At 36.8% G+C, this 17,500-nt stretch overlaps 1 protein-coding gene across 1 annotated transcript in view; it reads left to right on the top strand.

Annotated features, from left to right (window-relative positions):
* The window catches only part of LOC144709833 (MA3 DOMAIN-CONTAINING TRANSLATION REGULATORY FACTOR 2-like), a 2,245-nt gene extending 1,082 nt beyond the window's left edge, over positions 1–1,163 (top strand). The window contains exon 2 of the mRNA XM_078583480.1: positions 1–1,163. This exon is cut by the window's left edge and continues 60 nt beyond it. Coding sequence (XP_078439606.1) covers positions 1–1,114 — 1,114 coding nt within the window. The 3' untranslated portion in view covers positions 1,115–1,163.
* The last annotated feature ends 16,337 nt before the right edge of the window (positions 1,164–17,500 follow it).

A 17,500-nucleotide genomic window follows, 5' to 3' on the forward strand; every position in this document is an offset into this window, starting at 1 on the left:
GATAGCCATGGAGAGAAAAGAAGCTGCAGAGCTCGTTCTCCGCCTGCTGAGATCTTCCTGTAACCAGGGGCTGATAAATGCCAGCCAGATTACCAAAGGGTTCAACCGCACCATAGATGGGGTTCAAGATCTAACTCTTGACATCCCCAACGCTAAGCAGCTGCTAGACGGGCTCATCTCAAGGGCCGCCTCCGAGGGCTGGGTCAGCTGGTCTTCTCTGGTCTTTCTTCCTAATCCAGCCGAGGACGAGAATGAAACCCAAATGAAGAGTTTTAAGAAGAGGGCAGAGGGTATAATTCAAGAGTACTTCTTGACGGGTGACATTCTGGAGGTGATCGGCAACTTGGAAACGGAGATAGCGGCGGGAGCGGTGTTTGTGAAGAAGCTTATCTCCATGGCCATGGACAGGCGGAGCAGGGAGAAGGAGATGGCGTCGATGCTGCTTCCAGCGCTGCCGTTCTCGGCGGAGGAATTACTTAGCGGATTTCAGCTTCTGCTGGCCTCGGCGGAGGACGCGGCGCTGGACGTGCCGACGGCCGCCGACGACCTCGCCATGTTCCTGGCGCGCGCGGTGGCAGACGAGGCCCTCGCGCCGCTACACTTGCAGCAGCTCGGCGGGGGCAGCGCCGCTGCCTCCGCCGTGCTGAAGATGGCCAACGCGCTCTTGTCCGCGCCGCTCGCCGGCGAGAGAATTCTTCGTTGCTGGGGCGGCGGTAGCAGCAGTAGCAGAATTGGCTGGGAAATAGAGGACGTGAAGGAGAAGATGAACCGGCTGTTGGAGGAGTACGCGGCTGGGGGGGAGTTAACGGAGGCCTGCCGCTGCGCTAAGGAGTTGGGCATGCCGTTCTTCCACCATGAGCTGGTGAAGAAAGCTCTGGTGGCGGTAATGGCGTCGAAGGGCAGTCCAAGGCTATGGGAGCTTCTGGAGCGTGGCTTTGACATGGGGCTGATCAGCAAGGATCAGATGGAGAAGGGGTTCCGCAGGGTGGAGGACTGTTTGGAGGATCTTGCGTTGGACTTGCCCGACGCTGGGGAGCAGCTCCGGTTTTACATGGAGATGGGTCGGTGCCGGGGTTGGCTCGGGGACGACAATGGAGGACCATTATTTTGCTGAAAGGTCTTCCGTTTTATTCCTTTATGATGATATCCCCCCTTATTTCTAATCTTGAGTCTGAAAGCGTTAGAAATGTTCAGACCAAGTATGTCATCGTCAGGCTGGTTCGTGGAGGATGGACCATCGTTTTGTCAAAGTATACCTTCTATATCTCCCTGGTGTAAAAGTGTTTGAAACGAAGAGGGCGATCTGCCTTACGAAATTTCAACCGAGTTTAAAACCTCAGGATTGTGAGAAAGTTCCCTATCAAATCAACAATATTATGTGTCATATTTTTAATGTTGATGTTTCCCCCCAAATAATATCACGAGAGGGGCATGGGAGGAGGGGGCGGGGAGAGTGAGAGAGAGAGGGAGGGTAGAGGTAGACATGGTTGTTCTGTTCTGTTCGTTTAAAACGAACAAAAAATTTGTACAAATAAACCGCACAGGGGTCTGTTCGGTGTGCTGTTCTTTTTAAGTGCGAAAATTCGAACAAATATTCGAACAATTCGCACAACCGAACAAAATTTGCACAACCGAACAAAATTCGCACAACCGAAAAAAATTCACACAACCGAACAAAATTCACACAAACAAACAAATTCTAACAAACGAACAAATTCGAACAAACGAACAAATTTGAACAAATGAACAAATTTGCACAAAATGAACAAATTTGAACAACCGAAAAAAATTCACAGAAACGAACAAAGTCGCACAGAAAGAACATAATTGTTTGGAAAGTGCATAAAATGCTCTAAATTGCAAAAAATTGTTATGCATAAAGTATAATTTACTACAAATAATCTAATTTCGTATGACGTTATACTAATTTACGAATTGCAAGTCATGAAACACCATATTCAGTATAATTCTATCAGTATAAATATAACAGTCATTAAATCTAGTGATAATGGTTATTATGTCATTGTTGTAATTTAGATATAAGAAAAATTTTTGGAATGATTAAACGAATTCATTTGGCAATTTAATCAGAGGAGGAGATTGTACTGAATTAATTTTGGTAATTCATTTCATTTCATTTCATTGGGAGACATAACTGAATTCATTCGTTCTTAAAGGGAAGGAATTAATTAATTTAATAGATTTTTGAGAATTAATTTCATTAAAATGACATACATGAAACAGAGTGTACTTCCATATTTTTCTAGGACTTGGTTAGAAGGTGGAATGATTAGATTTCAATAAAAATATATTTAGGTATTTCTACAATAATAACATAACTTTTTAAAGTTCTCATACTGTAAAAAATTCAAGATGCCATTTTTAAAATCAAATGTTAGTGTTCCTAGTTCTGTCAGAGAGAGAGAGTGCAAGAGAGAAGGAAAGGGAGAGGGAGAGGGAGAGGGAGAGGGAGAGGGAGAGGGAGAGAGTGAGTGAAAGAGAGAAGAAGAGGGAGAGCATGAGGGTGAGTAAGGGAGGGGAAGACAGAGGGAATGAGAGCGATGGTGAGAGTGTGGGACAGTGAATTGGAGAAGGAAAGGAATAGGGAGATAGAGAGATGAAGATAAAGGGGGGATTAAAGACAGAGAAAGGGAGATTTTGATAGATAGAAAGGGGGAATAAGAGAGAGTGAGAAAATCAAAGAATTAGAAGGAGAGAGAGAATCGGAGATAGAAAAAGAGAACATCAGCAATGATAGAAATGAGAAAGAGATAATTAGGGAGAGAGAAAGATGGAGAAAACTGGAGACAAAGTCAGGAAATGAGAGAAAAGTAAAGAGGAGCAAGCGAGGATAAGAGAGAGTCAGATAATTAGAAAGAGAGCGCAAGACAGATTCATTGATAGAGTGAATTCTTGAGAATGGCAGTGAGAGAAAGACAGAATTAGAGAGTGATAATGAGAGAATGAGTGAATGAGGAAGAGAGGATGAGAGAGAGGTAGAAAGATTCTGCAATTTTTCTCCTTAGGAAATTTTCTTCAAAGGCCGCAATCTCTCCTCATGGCGGAAAATTAAATTTTTGAAGAAGAATAAACACTATGTGGAGACATATCCTTGAGTAAACACGTATTTTAATCAAGCAAATGCAAAACGTGGGGTACATCATGTCTATTTTGAAGAGTACAACTCATTTTTTAAGGAAAATAACTGTCTTCAAAATTGAAGTCCCTCTGTAGACCCAAACCTTCAAAATTCCAGTCAGATTGCTGGCTGGGTATTTTGAGCTGCAGAACTAATACTCTGCCCCCTGGCCGAGTATATCTTTCGGCAATGGTTGAATCCTGAGTAGCGCCCTCAGCCCGATGACGAGCACTCCTATTCTGCACATGTAAAGAAAATCTTATAATTGGAGACAGAAAGAGAGATTTGAAGACGAAGTTAGGGAATGAGAGGAAAGTGGAGAGGTTAAAATGAGGAAAAGAGAGAATCAGCTAATTAGAGAGATATAAGGAAGATATAATCAGAGATGAAGAAAAAACCATAGAATGATAGAGAGAGGAAATACTAGAGGAGTTTAGCATTTAGACCGCGGGATTCTTCCATCATTGTAGGCGGTATTGTGTGGTGGAGCGCTAATCTGCGTGTTGAAAAAAAGAAATAATTTGACATCACACGATCATAGTTTTTGTTCACGAAGGCAAAGATAAATAATAGAGCTCTCTACACCAGACAAGGAGCAAGGACAGAGTTAACCTGTCGGTGCATTGAGACGTATGTTAAATGGCCCGTCCTCTTCATCACCGTCTTCGTCCTCATCTGCTCTCAGGTCGTCGTTGCTGTACCATGACTTCAGCATCATTAACACCTCAACACTCTCTGCTGTGAGCCTTGATCGCCGGTAGTTGATTACTCAGCGACCCTCTAAAAAAAGCCACTCACATGTGGCACTCGTTGCTTGAACTGCTAGGAATTAATTCGCCACCAGTGCTAACGCGGGGTAAGAAAGCTGACCTATTTTGGGAGTACAATTAGTCAGAAATTCAATGAATGAAGCACAATATTTGGAATATAAACAATGCAAATTATATGATACCTTTCATCTTCCACCAATGTGACACCTCCGTACCGAATGCTGGGGGGGCCGTCGCGTCTACGTCGAGCTCTGCGATTGGATCAACTCGTTGTGGTAGCTCAGATGGATCTAGTATTTCTTCAAGCTCCATTTGTATGAAATCACGCGCTGTTGATAGAGCACTTGGTTCGGTGCGCCGATTCCCAGGGTTCCTGGATACTGAATGTGTCCCCATGATGTTGCGGACGGTAGATAGAACCTCATTCTTAGCTTGTGGATCGATCAGGCAAAGCTTCATAGATGGATCAAGTAAAGAGGCGATAGTGAAAGCCTCATTTCGTGTTAGTACAGATACATATTTGTCAAGCTTAGCCCGCATAGCAGAACAAAAATTAGATAAAGCACTCATTTGCCTTGCGGAGATAACATGACCAACTGTAAGCATTGATGAGTTCGATATGCCCACACTAATTCGCTTTGATGCCTCATCAATCCCTTTATAATGATGAGGCATCAAATTATTCTGTGCGGGATGATTCCCCAAGAACTAGCGAGGTTCCCGGCGGCCAGCTTCTTCCCTCTCCGGTCTTGCTCGACGACGCAGCACGGCCCCACAGCTGCCATCTTGCTCATCTACGCTGCCATGGCTGCCATAGCCCTCGTCTATTTGTGCCAATTTGTGCGATTAGTGCGAATTTGTTCAAATTGTGCGAATTGTTCGATTCTAATTTTTGCACATAAAAAGAACAGCACAACGGACAGACCCCTGTGCGGTTCGTTTGCGCGAATTTTTCGTTTGTTTTAAACGAAGAGAGCAGAACGACCATGTCTAGGTAGGGGGTGAGAGGGGAAGGGGACACGGGAGACGGAGAGAGAGAGATGGGTTGTCGTTCCCCCCCTCTCTCTCTAATATTTTTAAAAATATTATTATTATTATAATAAAATAATAATAATATTCTATTTTAAAAATAATTTCCTCGGGAATACCACCCGTTCGGCAATGGTTCATCTTTTTGCAAACTGTTCGCGAACCCGTTCGGATTGGATTTTTCACATTCGTGTTCGTGTTTGTTCGTACGTTCGCGAATGAATAATTTGACATAAGGCTACAGAATCTGATTTAACATACATATGTGGTATTCCAAATTGTGCGCATATGTCCAATCCATCAAGAAGGGCCCAACATTCTGTCTCTATATTAGTAGCCATATTATAGTACCTAGAAAAGGCAAAAATCAATGATTTATTTGAAATCTTGAGGATGCCTCCTCCTTCCACTATCCCTGCATTCCCTTTGGATGCTCCATTCACATTTAACTTATATGTGTTCTTGGGTGGAGGTGGCCACCAAATAATTTTATTGGAAAAGATATATTCTAGCTTGCCAACAGGGAATTTCCAAATTAGCAGTCCTTGAATATCTTTTGCTTGTGACTTTAGATGGAGTAAGAAGGGGGGCTACATTATGGGTACCTGCCCCTACCTTTTGAATACTATACCCATAACCCATATACATATTTTCCCATTTGCACTTATTCCTCTGTTTCCAAATTTCCCATAATAATAAAATGCAAGAATGTTTTTTGAGAAGAGAAGCTTTGTTTTCATGCATGTTTGTTCTTTCTACATTTGGAAACATTTTGAATGGGGAATGAAGGTAGATCCACAGGAGATCCTATTTAGTTACAAACCAATGCCAGGTCTGCTTAGCCCATTCACTGTAAAAAAAGAGATGCCTCATGTTTTCCACTTGTGGGTCTCGTTTGCAACAAGAATATTTATACACCATATTGTATCCCTATGTCTTGTATATTTCTATTTAGTGTTAACCTTTGAAGAATTCAATTTTTGTTTTTCCATATGCCAGCTAACATCGGATTTTTTTCCTCTTTTTATGACGAAAATTCTTCCACGCCAAATTTTGTTGTAAAATTCCCATGTGGTGTAAGATTCCATCTTACAAAGTCTAAGTGATTATTAAGTTGAATATGTTGACTTCTAATTTCTGCAATGAATGTTTCTGGTATGTTAGTTTTTTGCAAGTAATTTCCCCAATTATGATCTAGGAGCTTTTAAGATGGTTCTCTAATAACCATCTTGGGTAGTTTTCCAATGCATCCTAGACCCGTCCAGTTTGTCTTCCATGCATTCACATTGCCTTCACCAATATTCTAATGAATAATTTCCAACATTTCCTGCCGCATATCTTTGAGTTTTTGGATTCACTGCGGCGAATCCCTAGAAGTTACTTCTAGATCCCAATGGCCAAATTTGGCTCTACTTAGCTTGGCCTATTGTTTTTTTGTGAAGATTCCATGCTCCTTTCATTATTTGAATTTCATTGTATCCTCTAAGTTTCTAATTCCTTAGCCATTTTCATCCTTGGGAAAATATATATTTTCCATGATTTCCTATGTCTCTTTCTTTGGTCGCCCCCACTATTGGACCATACAAATCTGGCTATAGTTTTATTGATGGCATTCACTATTTTCTTGGGATATCATATATCGATAAAGTATGCACCGGAATGCTAATCAGCACATGCTTAATTAAGATAACATGTCCTCCAGGTGACAACATCTTGCCTCTCCAACCTTCCAATTTCAAACCCAGCCCTATTAAAGCTCATCAAAATATTTGGATTTGACTTTTCCAACAAAAATTAGACACCCCAAATAAGTAAGAAGAAACATGCCAGTAGTGAATGATGACTGTGTTTGGATTGCTAATTTCCTATTCGAGGCCATTTTTTCTGATACATAAAATGCACTCTTGTTCCTATTTATTTTATGGCCTGAAATACTTCCATATCGTGATAGAAGAAGCATCAAATTTTCCACTGACGTTTTCTTGCCATTCAGAAAAAAATTTGAATCATCTGCAAATGGACAATGGGATATATGATAGTAACCTATTCTATGTGTCAGAATGCTTTGTGTTATGTTCCTAATCAATGCCTCTTCTGCCATGATGATAAAATAGGTGAAATCGGATCTCCCTACTGGAGTCCTCTTGTCCCTTGGAAAAATGACGTAGAATTACTGTCTACTACAACTGAAAAGTTATTAAGGAAAACACATCCATTTATCATTTCTATCCATTCATCTGTAAATCGAAATCTTTGAAGGACTAAAAATAAGGAAAGACTATTATACTCGATCATATGCTTTTTCCATATCCAGTTTGATAATCACATTGTGACCCACTATTTTTTGATTGATGGATTGTGTAATTACTTGTAAAATGCCAATATTTTCATGAATGGGTTTACCTCTTATGAATCCATACTGTTCTTAAGATATAAGTTTTGGTTGTATCTTCCTCAGTCGCTGATTCAGTATTTTGCTGATGATCTTATAGTTCACTTTACACAAACTATTCGGTCTCATTTCAGATAATGATGTGGGTGCGTGGTGCTTTGGTATGAGTGAAATGAAAGTGGCTTTGCATGCTCTAGGTAATTGTTTATTGATAAAAAAGTTTTGAATAACATTACATACATCATGTTGTATAATGTCCCGATAGTAAGTATAAAACCTTGATGTAAATCCATCTGGCCTAGAGGCACTCTCCAGGGTCATTGTTTGCAGTGCACTCTCTATTTCTTTGAGATCTAGGATAGTACATAGCATTAAATTATCCTCATGTGTTACTATAGGTGGGTTAACATCAAGTAGTGATAGATCTCTGCGCACTGTCTGAGATGTAAGTATTTGTTTGTAGTACTCCAGAGCACCGTTCTCCATTTGCCTTTGGTCATTGTTATAATTTTCTGAGTATTTGGGAATAATGATCCTTTCTAGTTATATGATTGAACTACTGAATGTAAATATTTTTTATTCCTGTCTCCTTCTTTCAGGCAGTTTATATTTACCACTGCTTCAAAACATTTCATACTGTTCTTCTCTTTCTACCAATTCCTTTTCAGTTTTTTCCATAGGAAAATTTTCTGTTCATCCCAGTTCCTTTCTATTTCCTTGTCTAGATGGTCTATTTATGTTTTGAGTTTCTCTTTTTCCTTATGGATGTTTCTAAATATAGTTCGACTCTAATGACATAATGCTCTTTTTAAGTTGATTACTTTCAATCTTAGATTTACCATGTATCATGTTCCTATTATTTTCTATAAACTCCGTAAACAAATGATGTTTAATCCACATTTCTTGGAATTTGAATGGAGTTTTTTGAATTTTTTCTCTTTTTTTGAAAGTTAGGACCATGGGAGCATGATATGATAGTCTTTTAGGTAGAGATCTAATTACTACCAGAGCACCTGGGTTGATTAAAATTCTATCCAATATTTCATATATTCTGTTTGCTTCTTGTCTACCATTCCACCACAATAATCTGTCTCCTTTGTGTGTAGGTTCAATCAGATACAGAGATGTAATTGGTGTAAAGGCCTCCATTGCTATTGGATTAGGATAATTTCCCCCTCGTTTTTCCCAGCTATTCTTGATAATATTAAAATTCCCCCCTATGATCTAAGGATTAAGTATGTTACAGAAACAACAAACAAGATGATTTCTTAGGTTTTGTTGCATTGTCGTATGATAGGATGCACAGAAAATATTTTGCTGACATTATAACTTTAACATCCAAATCATTCTCCCAAAAATTTATATCTTTCCTCTCTTCTGAGCCGGTATTTTCCTGAACCAATTTTCCTACTATGTGTAGCAATCTGTTCCTTTTGTACTATTGGTTATATTAAACTTAGTATTTGAATTTTATGTGTCCTAATAAGTTGCTTTAATCTAAAGCTGGTTTCTACTTTTCCTATTGTTCAATAGTTCCATATCACGGAATTAAACATTTATGTTTGCAAGCTTTAGGATTTTCATCTAGGTGCTTTGTGTATAGATATGTTTGCTTTGTCCAATCCCATCTGAAGGAGCTGCTGACTATGGGATATTATATTAAGGTTTTGTGCATTGGTGGTCACTTTCTGTGGTGTAACATTTTCCAAGTAACCTTCGATATTTATGTGCTGTATAGAAAGGGCTTATTTAGGGATCTAGTTTTCCTTAAGGATGCACTGAATTTTGATGAAAATCCTTGTTGATCTCTGTGTTTCTTTCCTTCACCGTGTGGATTCATAAATCGCTAATAACTTCATTGTGGGAGACTGTTAAAAGCTTAAACTTATTCCCCGTGTTTATGTTTTCTCTAGTTTCTAAGATTTTTTTTTGAAATGTTTTTATGTCATGGACCATGTTCACATTAGTGAGGACTAAAGTAGTAGTTTTTTCTTTCCATTTAATCCATGGCTTCTCTCTCATTATTTGTGCATCAATCTTGTTGGGATATGTTTTCTCAACCCACTTGAGTTTTATATTTTAGTGTGTCAAGTTCCTTTTTTGCTTCCAACATTTTTGTGTTGAGTGACTTACCATCTGGCAGTATGCACATAATGATGGTTGTTGTTCAATGATTAGTCTTTGTTTAATGATTTCCTTGGAGCCATTTTGAACTAATATAACATCTGGTACTTTCTACAAAATATCAATTTCTATGCAAGCCCTTGCATAACCTGGACGACTGAAATTGCTAACACCTTCATCTATGGTTATGAAAGTACCTAGCATGGATATGATAGATCGGAAAGGACCTGGGTTAAAGAAGTGAGATCTTAGTCCTGGAAGTCCAATCCAAATGGGAACTTTTGAGGATTCCTTCTCAAAGGAGAGTTTTGGCATCCATCTGAACATCGTATTGCGTATGTGCCTAGTTTCCATAGAGTTCGGCTCCAAGCTATTTCATTCAAACCTGATTAGGATATGTCGTCCATCAAGAACTGTTAGTTTAAGTGGCCAAGGGATAACCTAGAGGGGGGGGGGCAAATTAGGTTCTCTCTATATATTATGTTTTTATTTTATTTTAATAAACCTATGATTTTTCTACCTAAGAAATGGGGTAGAGGAAATGGGAGACACAATTAATATTATTTTTTGACAACTTACACTAATCCGTAATGCTGTTCGGTAGTGTCCGTCCCAAGGTGACGATGTGCCCTAACCGTGTTTGTGTGAATGCCCCTCAAAGAAAATCAAATGGAAATAGGCTGAACAAGGATACGAAGAAAAGGAAAAAGTCTATGAAGTTTTGTTGTCCTAAATCTCCAAAGGCGTCTACAAAATGACGTTGCTTGATCTACTTCAACTTGGCCACCAAAGCCTTCTTCTTATGAACCCCAAAGGCGTAACCTGAATGACCACAAAGATCTGTTGATAACAATATATTTCTGAACTATGTCTTCTCCTCAACAACACTTTGTATGTCACCTACTTAAATAGTATTCAAGCCAAGGACCAATTTTATGTATTTCAACAAGACGACTTTTAGATCAGAAATATTAATTCAGATATAATAATTCATAAATAGAACTATGACTTCCATTTAGCAATACCTGTTATTTTGTGGTCGTTCTTTCTTCAAGTCCTCTTCTCCTCCACATTTTTCTTTGGATGAAATTCTTGATTGGTGTTTGGCCTTTGATGCTTAACACCCAAATATCTTTTTCGTTCATGCACCAAATGCAATGATTCCACCTGAAGCAATTTCGTAATACAATTTCTCACAACTCTGATCTCAAAAAAAGTGTTCAACAGTAAATTGGATAAATTTCCAGATATCAATCTTTCCATGTTCTTAGTTTACCATCTGATTCCTCCTTGTTCAACTTCAAACCCCTATAACTCTTTCAAAACTCACCAAATGATTTAATTCTAAATTCTTTGGTTTTTGATGAATGTTAGAAATGATTCATATGCTGAAAAAAATAGCAAAATCAGTATAAAAATTATGCTAAATATTGTAAACTTATCACAATGTTGCGGATGTGCGAATTTCAGAGGTCAACCTTCTGTCCTTTGAATCTTGAACACGCTACACCAAAAACCACGACTCCAACAGTCATATTTATTGATTATGAATAAGCAATATAAAGTAATAAATATTTTAATTTTGAATTTTTTATTTGCAAGTTTACCATAAGTTCAAAATACCTTTCAAGGATTAAGAACAAAAAACTAGCTGTTATGCCAAGGATGTTAGCATTAAAATAGTCTTAAAATTATAGATATGTTTACCACATAATTTTAATCAAGATATCAGCATTTGATAGTAATATCATCATGTAATTAATTTTCATTAAATCATAAGTAAATTGAGCCTAAAATACTATGAGGTAGTAGTTAGGAATTGAAATAAGTTATTAAAAATTCAAGTGGAGTTGAATTCAGAGAAATATTTGAACAGTGTTAGAAAATATTTTTATCTTCATGTTATTGAAAAGAAAAGCCCTAAATACATGATTTTTCTTGTTCACCATATGGTTAAACTAAGTAGCCTTTTAATATAACTAAGGTTGCTATTTTATCTTCACTTACAATCAGTAAGCTAATTGACTGATGACCTAGTGTATTTTTTATCACAACTCTTATTGAGACATGCATTACTTTGAACATTCATCAAAATCCACATTAAAACATTGTGCTAAATTTCCCATAAAGCTTAATTTTCAAGAGCATTGACCATAAATGTCCCCTTACATATATTGAGTTTCATTAGTTCCCCATAGATTAACTGCTCTGCCATACGTAAATTTTCCAACTATAGAATCCTCAAAAGGCTTTGCCATTAAAGAAGTCTCTTCATCTGAGAAGCTAAGCTTTCGCATTCCGTCAACCATATAGAGTGCTCTCAGTGTAATCAGATTGTTAAATGTTGGTATTATTGGCATGTTATGATTAAATATTTCTAGATGTGTTGGTAATCCTTGGGGAAGCATAAGACATAGTTCGTCTAAAAGTGCTTCCTTGTAGCTCATAATTTCTGAGTTGATGTGCTCTAACTTAGTTATAGATGTTTGGTTATTATCTTCATCATCTTTAGCATCTGAGTACAGTTTTTCCTTTTCTCTAACAGTCATTCTTTGAGTGGTATCTTTCCTCAAAATTTTATGTCGATATGTTTTGATCCAATTCCTGGCCATATTTTTGAATCTAAATGGGAGCTGAATTCCTGGCTATATTTATTTTAATAAAAATTCTTGATTGATTTGAACATGAGAATATATTTTTTTAAGATGTCCTGTGGGCAAACACCATTGATATGAGATTTTTAGTGCTGGCGGACTTGTAACTTTGAGAATTGTAATGAATGTTTCTCCCTCCCTAATTCATCTTCAGCCTAATTTGTTGAATGCGTAAGCTGTTCGAAATAGATACAATGTACCACTCATATATGGATCTGAAATAAAACTTGGATAGATGTTAGGATCAACATGAAAGCTATTATATCATAGAAAGGATATTAAAAGCATTTTTATCAATCAATTTAAAATAAAATCTAGTTTTTTGTTATAAGTTTTTAACATTGTGAAAGTCATAAAATTGAAATCATATTACCTTCATCCGTGATGCGCATAGACTCTTTTAGGACTTGAAATGTGACTTGAAGACAGTGTTGAGGTCAACCAAATAGTAGCAGAAAATGACCATCTAATCAATAACACAGATTCTGTAACAAAGTCAGGCAGGGTATATTTCGTGGGCAATTGACTCAGTGTCCAAGGAAGTGTCATTGACGAGGGTTAGCATTGATGTTTATTGGGAAAGAGAGATATCACGCACCATTGATAGTTCACTCTTGACAAGTTATGCAGGGAGTACCTTTAGAGTTTTGGATTGTGCCACATAACCTTACCTTTGGTTAATTCACTTTTCTGCATTGACTTCATACACAAATTGTTGCCTTTTGTTTTTTGAAGCTGACATATTTGGTAAATCATCCTTTTCAGTGCTCACATATAGGTCTTTGATGTTTGCCTTTTTTGTAAGCTTTGTTGAAATGATTCTAAAAAGATCTTCAAACTTGGCATAAAACATTGAATTTTTGGCCATGTTCATCCCATTCATACGTCTCTTTCCTGCTGCCAGTCTTGGTTGCTGCACTCATTGACATGTTCCTTAGATAGCAAGCCCCCTGTCTAAGATGTATACTATGTCTTTTTCTATTATAGAATCTGTATTACTACGTTGAGGATAGAAATTTGATCACTTACTGATTGGCCACAATACCCCCAACAATTCCCAATTCTCCTCCTGACGATGAAATATGTGGCATCGAAAAGTCAGGAAATATCTCTACCACCTGTATTACACTTTCAGACATATGTTATAGTGATATATAGTAAATCAACATAAATAATTTTACATTTTTTAAGATCACAATTTACCATGAATGGGTAGAACATAATTTATGGAGAAGTATATTAAAGGTTTTCAAAATCAGTGTGTTTAACAGTATATATTTAAAGTTCATGTTATGTATTTGAAATTTAAATTTTTGGAAATTATAACCTATAAGAAGAAAATATTACCTGCTACTTGCTTTCTCCATTCCTATAATGTGAATGAGATTTATTCCTTCCTCATAGATTTATAGTATATAATACATGTCATACCTAATTTGATTATCTGATAGTTTCATTCGGCTTGAATGGGTAACCCTTCAAACCTGCAAAAAAAATCGTCTTTTCTAATAGCATAGTTAACTAATGCATCAACTACAGAATTATCTTCTTGATAGATGTGGGTCATTTGCTCTATTTTATCTATACGTAGTAGGATTTGTTCCCACCATTGATTATCTTTCCATAAAGAACATGTATTAATTTTAATTATTTGGCAAAGTTATTTAGAGTCGTATTCCACAATTATCTTTTGAATACCTTTTTGTTCACAATATTACTCCATCTAGAAGTTACCAGCCTTCTGTCTCCATATTATTGCTATTTCGATACCCATGAGAGAAAGAAAAGATCATCGAGTGGAGGGCAACTTGTAATATTCCTCCTCATGCCACTTTCAAGAGGTTTCCTTTTGACACTCCATCCACATTAAGTTTATAAAATAACCAGTGAGGGGGCCTCCGAGGAATGAGTATAATCGTGTTTGTTGTGCACCGGTCCTGAGTTAACGTTCTAGTTCCTCAAACCTTGGACGTCTCTATTTGTTGTAACTTTTGTTGGTGAGATAATAGGTTCAATAACTTTTATCCATTCCTGTATCTTTTGGGTGATTGATAACTTGCAAATTAACATGATTAATTAATGAATTTTACATTACATTTATGTGTTTTAATGACTATATTTGCATGTTATCATATTAAAATAAAGATAAATAACTTACACTTTCATTTTATTATTATTTCTGAATTTTTATCATATTTTCATGGAATTTAACCTCATTTCAGTGAAGAAATATTTTTTGCAGGGCCTTAAATATTTGGCTAAAGGTTGGTAAGGGCTATTTAAAATTTTCTGGATTTTTCCATATTTTTATGTATTTTTTCAACCTCTATTGGGCATTTTTATATATTTAAATAATATAAATTTAATTTATTGGGCATTTTTATATATACTAAAGGGCATCCACGTCATTCGCCGAAATTCGGGCGAATGATTGGATGATTATTGTCAAATAATAAGGAGAGAGAGAGATTATTTTTTTTCAATACACCCACCGACATGCACGCGCGCAGCGCGTGCATGCGGCGTCGAGTTGCCGCGTGCATTTAACGCACGCGGCAACCGACAAGTACGTGCAATTTTTTTTTTTACTATTTATGCGGCGTCGATTCACCACATGGATTAAAATGCACGCGGAAATCAACGCCGCATTTTTTTAAAGAAAACGGCGCCGCAATTTTTTTAAAAAGAAAACGGCGCCAGTATGCTCACCGCCCTTCTTTTTATTGAAAACCAGTCAAAAATTGCGGCTATCACCGACACACGTGCATTGAAAAGTATTCAAATATTGCGGCTGTTTTGCTTTTTTTTTGTTTTTTTTATTACACAAGGCGACGTGGCTTCTTTATAGACATTTAAAGAGGCCAATGACTTTTTCAATGATTGGGCCTGCGGGCGCGGACAACTACGTGTCAGAGTGCGATCCGAGAAAGTGGAAAACGATGAGGAATGCGTCAGCCAATCATAAAAATCAATTTTTTGGGCTTAATAAAATGATCCAACGGCCTACATTAAGCTGCAGTAAAACAACGATATCTTGAGATCTAGACGTCGGATGGGGCTGAAATTTTGATAGCATGTTTGTCTTTTGCCCCTCTACAATCTAGACGGTTGGATCTTTAAATAGAGGTCTTTAAAAGGGCGAATATCACTTTTGGAGGCTCTCCCCAAGCAATTGGCCAGGAAGGACACAGGAGGGATTCTTGAAGTCGACAGATCTTGCTTCGGAACTCAAATTTGTAAGTCTCTGATTTGTATTTGAATCATCTTCTTGAACGATTCTAAAACGCCAAGGCATGGGCGAAATGTTCATGCCCTAGAAGTTTATTTTGAAGGAAATTAGCACTTCATTTTGATTCCGATTCAAGATCTGATTTTTGATACTTAATTCTTAATCAATTTAGAAAATTTCTGCATCATTAGATTTTTTATGTAGGGTCAGATTTCATCTTTTCCCCAAATTCTTCACTTTCTCTCTCTAGGCTAATTTGTTTAGGTACTCTCTCTAGATTTCGATTTTTATTGTTTAGGCATTTAATTTAATATATAAAAAACCTAAAAATAAAATTGGAATAAAAATTCGTCTATCTTGAGGTCCAAATTAAAAATCCCTTTCTTGATTATTTAATTCCCAATTTTAATTCATAAAAATTGTTTTAAATTTTTTTAATAATTGGGAAATTAATAATCTGAATTAATCTGAGATTAAAATTAAAGTATTCATATCTTGAATTTTCTGACCGAAATATTAAAAATCAAAATTAAGTTTCACTTAATTTTGATTAATTAAAGAATATTATTAAGGATAATTAAGATTTATTAATTGCAAAATTAAATCATCTTTGAGTTAATTCATTGAAATTGGATAAAAATTCTCATTTGCTGCCTCCCTGTGGTTCGACCCCTTACTTGCTCTGTATTCTTTATTTAGTGATTAAGGGAAATTATAAATGTTATTGTATAAGTCTAAATCCAAAATCAACGACATCTTTACGTGCATTTTTAGGGTTATCAGTGATACACCAATATTTCATATTCCTCTTCTTCCATATTTCACATAATAATATTTCTCCTGAATATTTTTTAATGTAGAAGTTTTGCTTTCTTTGGAAATTTGTGTGAGTAAGTCCTTCAGCCTTTCCTTTGGTGGCAATTGTGTATTTTGTTTTAAATTCCATATCTGCATTGGTCAAGTCCAGGTATATCTTGCCCATTCTCTGCCAAAGAAGAGATGAACTCTATCCTCTATTTGTGGATTTCCTTAGCAGCATGTGCATTTAGATGCAATATGAACACAGATGTTTTGGATATTTCTATCCAAAGTTAAGATATCTCTTAACCTTGATGGGAAGGCTGTTTTTCATATTGTTGAATTGATGTGATCTGATGGTTTCTTGAAATAGAAATATTCCCAAGCTGATTTTGTAATAAATGTCCCATGTGTAGTTAGAGTTCAAATTTCTGAGTTTGGAATATTTATTTAGTTGATAGTCCTTTGCCTTCACACATGTGATTACCCCTTCAGGTATGCCATTTTTTCTGAGGCAAAGAGTGTAGTCTTGGGATAATAGTTCTTTGACTTGTCGGTTTGAGTTTCTCCTTGTGTAGCCTGTAGAATTTTCAAGACAACCCAGTCCAGTCCTATTCGTGGACCAAGCATTAAAATCACATTGTCCTAGATTCTATTTTAGCACATCCTCCATCTCTTGCCATATGATCTCGAGTGTTTGTATTCTTTGAGGTAGACGTCGATTGGAGTTCATGGTATCCCAGTTTCCAAACTTGGCTCGAATAAATCTGGCCTGGAGAAAATTATTCTTGTGAAAATATCAAGCTCTTTTCATGCATTATATCTTCATTGTATTTTCTAAGGGAAGTAGGCCCAAGATATTCTCCTCTATTGGAAACATAGTTTAGACCAAGCTACCTAATGTCGTTTCTTATTTCCCACATTGCTGGACCATAAAAAGTATGCCAGAATCTCAATGACTACTTCAATGAACTTCTTGGGAACGTCATAGACTGTTAAGGTGTGAATATGAATTCTGTTAAATACATGATTTATCAAGGTAATCCATCCACCTTGAGATATCAATTTGCTTTTCCATCCTTCCAGCTTTCTTCTGATAGTCATTAGAATGCCATTGGAATATTGGACTTACTTTGACCTGTAAATATTGGACAACCCAAACAGAGAAATGGAAAACAACCAACAGAAAAGGAAATGTGTCTTTCTATCTCATTTTTCCTATGTAGAGGTGTGTTTCCAGGCACGTGAAAAGTACTTTTTATTTTATTGATTCTCTGCCTTGAGGTACTCTCATGTCAACCTAATAGATACATCATGTTATTCAATGATTATTTCTTCCCATTGAGGAATATCATTGTATCATAT

Source organism: Wolffia australiana, chromosome 11 (assembly GCF_029677425.1).
Source record: "Wolffia australiana isolate 7733 chromosome 11, ASM2967742v1".
Classification (NCBI taxonomy): Eukaryota; Viridiplantae; Streptophyta; class Magnoliopsida; order Alismatales; family Araceae; genus Wolffia; species Wolffia australiana.